General features: G+C 57.0%; 2 protein-coding genes across 5 annotated transcripts; one reads left to right on the top strand and one right to left on the bottom strand.

Moving 5' to 3' along the window:
• The first annotated feature begins 203 nt into the window (after window positions 1-203).
• On the top strand, window positions 204-6,665 carry CREB3L4 (cAMP responsive element binding protein 3 like 4). Of its 4 annotated transcripts, none has more exons than XM_008264389.4 (10): window positions 204-465; window positions 795-972; window positions 1,209-1,455; window positions 1,580-1,701; window positions 3,966-4,058; window positions 4,176-4,282; window positions 4,405-4,473; window positions 4,586-4,670; window positions 4,804-4,900; window positions 5,087-6,665. In XM_008264389.4, the coding sequence occupies exons 2-10, from the start codon at window positions 799-801 to the stop codon at window positions 5,278-5,280; spliced, it is 1,188 nt and encodes a 395-aa protein (XP_008262611.3). In that variant the 5' UTR covers window positions 204-465; window positions 795-798; the 3' UTR covers window positions 5,281-6,665. The 4 variants fall into 4 exon arrangements, with proteins under 4 accessions (XP_008262611.3, XP_051713239.2, XP_002715527.3 ...); XM_051857279.2 differs by lacking the exon at window positions 204-465 and adding an exon at window positions 520-612; XM_002715481.5 differs by lacking the exon at window positions 204-465 and adding an exon at window positions 520-679.
• Window positions 5,659-7,546, bottom strand: JTB (jumping translocation breakpoint). The gene is made up of 6 exons (XM_002715480.5): window positions 7,420-7,546; window positions 7,099-7,200; window positions 6,916-6,953; window positions 6,677-6,759; window positions 6,336-6,415; window positions 5,659-5,975 (listed from the first exon to the last, which is right to left on the bottom strand). The coding sequence occupies exons 2-6, from the start codon at window positions 7,179-7,181 to the stop codon at window positions 5,819-5,821; spliced, it is 441 nt and encodes a 146-aa protein (XP_002715526.1). The 5' UTR covers window positions 7,182-7,200; window positions 7,420-7,546; the 3' UTR covers window positions 5,659-5,818.
• Between the last annotated feature and the right edge of the window lie 470 nt (window positions 7,547-8,016).

The following is an 8,016-nucleotide window of genomic DNA, read 5'->3' as shown; positions in this document are numbered from 1 at the left end:
TACCCCGCCCTTCGGTCCCTCCAAACACAATTCCCCCGGGACAAATAAATGCTGCGGCCCCATTGGCCCGACTCCCCGCTGACGCGTAAACTGACCAATTGCAGAAGAGCAGGCCTTGAGGGGGTAATTCCATTGGCTCGATGCCCTGTTCCTCAAAACCCCGGAGAGCGCCACGCGGTGGGGGAGGGGACGTCTCGCTGAGCCCCGGGCAAGGGGTTTTGATCCGTTTTGCCTTTGTTTTACAACTCCGTAAAAGTGATGGCTGGAGTTCCAGTTTCCTGTGCCCCAGGCACGGCCATCTCTACTCCCCCGAGGGGACACCGTATCCTCAGGAAGATGTCCTACAGCTCGCAGCAACTGAGGCTGAAAGGGCTAGGGGCATTTTCCTCAAATTCCGTTTGAGGACGCTCGGCCTCAGAGCCCCTCACTGACAGATGCGTCGCCCCTACGTTGGCTCCTGGCCAGGTGCAATCCACGTTCCTGGTGTCCCGCTGGGGGCGGGGTTTGTGTGGGCAGGACCAGGATACGAGATCCTGGAGGAAAGAAAAGGTGTCGCGTTTGGGGCGGGCGGCCAGCTCGGCTGACTTGGCAGGGCTGGGCTCTTCGGAACAGGTAATACCCAGGGGGCTTGTTGGTCCCGGCCTGAGCTATTGCTGCAGGCGAGCTCCCCGGATGACAGGTGAGGGGGCTGTGCAGATGAGCAAGGGGGAGACTGGCAGAGAGAAGGAGGAGCCCCGGAACTGGAGGGTGGCGGGCAGCCATCATCCCCCTGTGCGTGACTCTCCGTCCCACAGAAGCATGGACCTCGGCACCCCTGACCTGTTGGACGCCTGGCTGGAGCCCCCAGAGGATATTTTCTCCACAGGCTCCTACCTGGAGCTGGGACTTCAGTGTCCTCCCCCAGAGGCCCCAGGGACCAGGCTGCAGGAGCAGGGCCCACAAGGCTGGGAGTCTGGCGGGGACCTTGGCTGTGTGAGTGTGAAGAGTGGGAGTGGGAGTGGGGATGACACAGGACTCCGGGACACGAAGCCCCAAGAGGATTCAGCCCCGAGTGGGGGGAGTCGTCTGAAAACACACTTCAACATAGACATGGGTTGTGACTATCTCGTGCTCAAAAAGGCCAAGGGCTGAAATTAAAGCATGAAGGATCTGGGTCTGATTTCAGGTAGGATTATATGCATACACACACATACCCTCTCCTGTTGTAGGGCCTTCAGGAGAACGAGCCTGAAGACTGCCTGAGGATCTTCATCGATCCCAATGAGGTGTACTGCTCAGAGGCCTCTCCTGGCAGCGACAGTGGCATTTCTGAGGACCCCGGCGGTTCAGACAGCCCCCCTGCCCCTCAAGCACCCAGTTCTCCTGCCCTCTATGAGGTTGTCTATGAGGCAGGGGCCCTGGAGAGCATGCAGGGGGAAGCTGGACCCACCGTAGGGCTCATCTCCATTCAGCTCGGTCAGTGTTCTTTGTGGGAAGGGGGCAGTGACCCTTCAGGGCCAGCCCTAGCCATGGAGTAAAGGGGGCTTCCCCAGCCCCTGCCACTACCCAGGCCCTGCTGCCTTCTCCTTGTCTCTCTCAGATCAGTGGAGCCGACCATTGATGGCACCTGATGCCTGCATGGTCAACAAGCTGCCCTTGGATGCCCAGACCCACATCCTGCCGAGAGCAGGCACCGTAGCCCCCGTGCTGCCTGAGACCCTGGTGAGTCCTGGGGTTGGCCGGAGCCAGTGCTCTCTGATCCGCACCCTTAAGGGTACTTAAGTAGTTTGTAGAAAAACGGAACTAAAAGAGGATACCAGTTTCCATAGACTTCTTGAAGATCCTTTGTATATACTCACAAATGGGAGAAACGGAAATGGATGAGGAAATCGGTCTGTGCCTCAGCTGTTGTGTTACTGGCCTGAAGACCAATGAACAACTTTAAGAGGAGCAAAAGATGAGAGAGACACCTTGGCCTAAGGTGGTGGCCCCCAGTTACGGAGAGGTAGGGTAAGAGAATCTGGGAACAGGGCTGTAGAGACAGCTGAGACCTCGTGTGCCCGGCATGTTCAGCAGAGCCACTGTCTCGGCCTTGGGCTGGCACAGATATGGCCCAGGCCGCCTGGGAATCCCTAGTTTGTGGATACAGGTGAGGGAGGAGAAGCAGCTGCAACAGTGTTGCCACTGAACAATTGTGAGGTAGCAAATACCAGTGGCCAGTGCTACAGGGTAGCCAGGACCAGTGCTGCATGGGATGCTGGGAGGCCTTCCCCAGGCTGGCTGGGCGGGTTCTTATAGAAGGGTAGAAGTGCACTGTGCTTCCATCACTGTCCCTCCCTTTACCCTGAAAAATACTCTTTGTGCGTAAAAGGCAGGAAACAGGTCCTTACCCTCCTTTCAAAGCTGTGGTTCAAAGTGAGATCAGAAGCCAAAGAATCTTGGACTGAGGAACCTTAAGTCCAAGGCTTCGAACTTGAGTGAAGCATCAGTGAGTGTTTGTGGGTTTGCTTTTTTAGTTATTTTGTTCTATTTTTATTTTTTTAGACTTATTTTGAAGTTACAATGATGGGGGGGTGGAGAGAGAGAGAGAAAGAGAGAGATCTTCCAGATGCTGGTTCACTTCCCAGATGGCTTCAATGGCCTGGCTGAAACCAGGAGCCAGGAACTCCATCAGGGTCTCCCATATGGGTGCAGGGGCCCAAACACTTAGGTCATCTTCTTTTTTTTTTTAATCTTTTTTTTTTTTTTTTTTTTTTTGACAGGCAGAGTGGACAGTGAGAGAGAGAGAGAGAGAGAGAGAAAGGTCTTCCTTTGCCATTGGTTCACCCTCCAATGGCTGCCGCAGCCAGCGCGCTGCGGCCGGCGCACCGCACTGATCCGATGGCAGGAGCCAGGTGCTTCTCCTGGTCTCCCATGCGGGTGCAGGGCCCAAGCACTTGGGCCATGCTCCACTGCACTCCCGGGCCACAGCAGAGAGCTGGCCTGGAAGAGGGGCAACTGGGACAGAATCTGGTGCCCCAACCGGGACTAGAACCCGGTGTGCCGGCGCCACAAGGCGGAGGATTAGCCTAGTGAGCTGCGGTGCCAGCCTTAGGTCATCTTCTGCCACTTTTCCCAAGCTAATAGCAGGGAGCTGGATCGGAAGTGAAGCTGCTGGGACATATGGCATGCCAGTGTCACTTAACCTGCTGTCCACCCCCTTGTTCTATTTTTAGATAAAACCCTCTGGGCTACATTCTCAGGGATTTTGGTGAGGTGGATTTAAAGAGATCCTCTTGATAGTTCCGCTAAGCAAACACAGGAACAAGAAGGAAACATCAGATAAAGGCAGATAGGAAATAGCATAGCCAAAAGCCAAAGCAAATTCTTCTGAAGTTACAAAATGAAGCAAAACTCTTTAAGACAGCAACGCCAGTGACAAAGGCAGGTTACCCAGTGAATGGGCTCTGGTTGAACCCGGATGTCATCGAGGCTGCACACGTCTCACCAGGCTGATCCAGGGGACATCCTTGTCTGAAAGGGGCCAGATTCTCAGTCTGGAAAGTGGAGCTCAGACTGTAGAGAACAGGCCACTGCCTTGGGCGGCCCCAGGGATTCACAGGCATCTGGGTAGCACACAGCCAAGTGGAAGTTGATGGCTGAAAGTGAATCATTTGCCTGCCTCCCACACTCACCGAATGAGCTTTCTAAGTGTTCTCAGATGCTCCAAGGTTTGGGGAGACATGGACCAGAACAGTCCCTCCCTAGCTGGCTCAGGCCAAGGTCCTGTGTACGGGCACAGAACCACTGCTTTCCCTTGTCAGCCTCAGGTTTCTTTGCCTTGTTGATTGGCCCCTGTCTGAATTCAGTTCTCTGCCCCTCACTTCACCTTGGGCTGGATTGATTCCCCAGTACAAACAGGAACCACTCCTCAGAAGGCAGCAAGGGGACGCCTGGGTACTGGAAATGGGATGACTCCCCATTCTCTCACCTCTCCTAAACCCCAGCTGCCATGTCAACCGCTGTTCCTGACAGATGAGGAGAAGCGGCTGCTGGGGCAGGAAGGGGTTTCTTTGCCCTCTCACCTGCCCCTCACCAAGGTAACACTTTTCCTAAGGGGCCCCATCAAGGCCTTTGAGGAACCCAGATTCCAGGGAAGAGCTGGGGTTGGGGGGAGGTTGAGGGTCCAGAATTGACACGGTATCCTGGGGCTCCAGGCAGAGGAGAGGGTCCTCAAGAAAGTCAGGAGGAAAATCCGGAACAAGCAGTCAGCTCAGGACAGCCGGAGGCGGAAGAAAGAGTACATCGATGGCCTAGAGAGCAGGTGCGTGGGGTGCATTTCTGGCTTCCTGTGGGGCCACACTTGGGGGCCGTCTTCCTCACCAAGGTGGGCAAGGCAAGGCACTCAGATTGCCCAGCCTCGGCCTACTTCTCCGCACTCCCTAGGGTGGCAGCCTGTTCTGCACAGAACCAGGAACTACAGAAAAAAGTTCAGGAGCTAGAGAGGCACAACATGTGAGTCCAACCATCATGCGGATGTGGGTACCGGGGCAGGGAGGCCAGGCACACGAGGGCAGCACTCCGGGCTCTGCCCCCAGACGCTAACTCTTCATTCCTCCTTCCCCAGCTCCTTGGTGGCTCAGCTCCGCCAGCTGCAGACACTCATTGCTCAAACCTCCACCAAGGCTGCCCAGACCAGCACTTGTGTTGTGGTAACATCAGTCTGTCTACTCCCCACCTCATGCCGACACCCCTACTACCCAACCATCCCTGGTAACCCCAACTGCTCCCTGCTCCTTCCCTTTCTGGTCCCCACAGTCCAAGTGTCCTCTTGTTTCCTTCCAGATCCTTCTTTTTTCCCTGGCTCTCATCATCCTGCCCAGCTTCAGCCCCTTTCAAGGCCTACCAGAAGCTGGGCCTGAGGATTACCAGGCTCACGGAGGTGAGAGGCAAAGGCAGGGAGTGACCCCTGGTAACCATGCAGCTGAGGGCCGGGGCTGGCGGCAGTGGACAGCTCTGCTCTCCACGGTGGTCAAGCAACAGAAGGAAGGTCCTGTCCTGTCTAGGGCCACCCCCCCCCCAAGAGTGCTACTACTACTACTACTGTCCCTTTTCTTTCACCTCACAGTGATTTCCCGAAATATCCTGACCCACAAGGACATGACAGAAAATCTGGACACCCCAGTGGCAGAGTCCAGGCTGAGGGAGCCACCTGGAGCCAAGAGTGCCAACGACTCTGCGAGGACACTGCTTGAGAAGATGGGAGGGAGGGTGGGACCCAGGGGGCGTGCCACAGCAGTGCTGCATGCAGATGAGATGTGAGCATGGCCAAGACCTTCCCTGTCCACTTCCCAATCACAAAGAGGCACCCAGCGCTCCGCGGGAGTTCAGGTGGCTTTGCCCTCATGGGTGGGAATCACTTTGTAACACCTGGGAGACATCTGCACCCTGAGGCCTGTCAGCCTCTTCCAGGGGCACTGCAAATACTCTCCTGGTGTATCTGTGATTTTGTTTCTTCTTTAGGGATAGGGTGGAGGGGAGAGAGAAGTTTTGACTAAGAAATAAAAAAGTGCATACCAAAAGTTTTAAATCAGCCATGAAGGAGGGGGATGATGGGTACTTGGTAGACTGGGGCCTCAGTTGCCACCCCCTTTCCCTTCTGTCCCCATGACTGTCCCAAACCAAATCACACTAAGGAAGGAAACTATTTTACTCTTTTTATTCTGCCCAATAATGATCTAGAAAAGGAGAATGGGGGAAGGGGCACCGTCACAAGGCTCCACCGAGCGTGCCAATCAGTCCATTCCACTCGTCTGTGTGAGATAAGGTCTGCAGGGCCCAGGATGACGGCTGGATGGAGTTATATGGACTCGATTTGCTTCCGGACCTTTTCCAGAGCCTTTCTGTCCAGTTGTCGCTGTCGAATGATGACGAGGCAAGCAAAGACCAAGGCCACACCCAAGACAGCCCCTTCGAATTTCCAGAACAAACGCTGTTCCATCAGAGCCGAACGGCAGCTGAGAGCAGGAAGGAACAAGTTATTCCCAGGAAAGGTCACAGAGCCTCTCCCTCCAACGCCCCTTCCACGTCAGCCTAACCGCTGGAATCCAGGAGGAAAAGAGGAAGCCAGGGTGGCCTTCCAGTGTGTTTACAGCCTGGGTGAGATAAGCAGGCCCAACATTAACCGATCCTACTAAAGATAAACTATGGCCAAGACAGTGCTGAGGAGCAGAGGACCTGGGTTCGAGGAACTTGGCCCCAAATCCCCTCCTTCTTCCAGTATGCCACACGGCCCCCAAACTGAAGGAGGGCCAGGAGGACCATCTAAAATCACAGGATCACAGCCGGCGATCTTGGGGAAGATAAACGGCGCTCACCTTTTGAACTCATTCCTTTTCGATGAGCTGCACATGATTTTCTCCACATACCCTGTGGAGCCACACTCAGGGGTGGTTTTCTGCGGAGACAGAAGGATCAAAGCACGTTTTAGGCAGGAGAAAGTCTGCCACCCACAGAGGCCAGGAGCCCCGCTGCTGCGGCTCACGGTGACCCGGGGCTAATGAAGTGTTCCGATGTGAATGCTGGTGGTGGGCAGTGTGTTGGAAAACAGCGTAGGTTTAACAGTCCAGGAGAGGCCGCGCAGCCTGCGGAGCCTACTGTACTTAAAAAAAAAAAAAAAAAAAAAAAAAAAAAGCCAGGGGAGAAAACGGATACTCACAGTCTGGAAATTAGAACAGGCAGTGCACTCCTCTGCCACCACAAACTCTTCCACCAGCCAGCACGGCAAATTCGAGGTGCTCGCTAAAAGGAAAAAGAAACGCCAGCCCCGGACCATTCAGAAAACATTCCTCCCCAGCACCTCGTCTGCCCCCAACCCCTGCGGTGCCGCCCTCTCCCGCCTGTGCCCTGGGTACAAGATGACCTACGGGGCTGTCGGGTTCCCAGGCAATCACGCACCTGACAGCTTCTCCTCCGGCACGGAAGCCTCTGCCTGGCTGCAGCGGGCGAGAGAAGGGCGAAACTCAGAAAACAGATCACCCCCACCTCCGCTGCGCAAGCACAAGGTCTTCCGCTTCCCCGAGGACAGGGGCGACCCAGCCCCCCGTGCCTCGCTTTCCCCTTTCCGCAGCCCCTTCTTACCAGAGCTTTAAGGTGAAAGCCCAGAGCAACCAGCAAAGGCGGCGGCCCTGGGGGAGGCCACGCCTCCTCGCGCCCGCAGGCATGGAGCGCTCAGGGTCGGATCTGTGGGAACACAAGGACCTGCTCGACTGGCCTCGCGCCTCGGGCTGCAGCCCTCCCGGGGATTCCAGGTCAGGGCGGCGAAAAGCCGGGCTGTCGGGGCAGACACGCTATCCGGGCGTCCCCATAGCCCGAGAAAAGCCCAGAGGTATTTGCTGACAGGCCCGCGGGGGTCCTAAAGGGAGCCCCGGCGCTGAGCGCACCGGCCTAGCCCCTGGTCACCTCGGCCTCCGCCCCCGGCGCGGCCATCTTGCCGCGCGGAGGATCCTGGGGCGCGCGGCCTGGTTCTCCCGGGCACGCCCCGGCGTCGCCCGCTGGGGCTTGTAGTCCCGGGTGCGCGGCGCCGCTCGGCCCGCCCCTCCGTGGGCGTTGCCTCTCGCTGCCCATTGGCTCGGCGCCCCGCTGCATTGTGGGGCCGGTAGTTTTTACGCGAGCGGAGGAAATGGCTGCGGCCGTGACTCCCCTGCCGCTGCCTCGGGTGTCTCCCGTTTGCCCGTGAACGCCTGCTGGGTGAGCAGGGAGACTTTAGGACGAGAGAAGACATGGCCCTCCGAGGACTCTGCTCCCTCACGAAGGCCCCGGAGCTTGCCATTTAGCGTCAGTCTCTGACTCCCGTCCCTACACGCGATGGTCCTGGGGAGAAGCTGAGTGGGCGGCGTCGGATGGAGGCGAAACTGCATTTTGTGCTCCCTGCGGGAGCGGGAATACCTGGGACACGCTGAGCGTGAACCGTCCTGCCGCTCTGCGCTCCCCCCCAGTCCACGCAGCCGCACGCGTCACGGCGCTTCATGGTGCTTGCTCAGCACTCCGCAGAGCTGG

This window comes from Oryctolagus cuniculus, chromosome 7 (genome assembly GCF_964237555.1).
Source record: "Oryctolagus cuniculus chromosome 7, mOryCun1.1, whole genome shotgun sequence".
Lineage (NCBI taxonomy): Eukaryota > Metazoa > Chordata > Mammalia > Lagomorpha > Leporidae > Oryctolagus > Oryctolagus cuniculus.
Note: the sequence above shows the minus strand (reverse complement) of the source record. Positions and strands in the feature narration are given on the sequence as shown.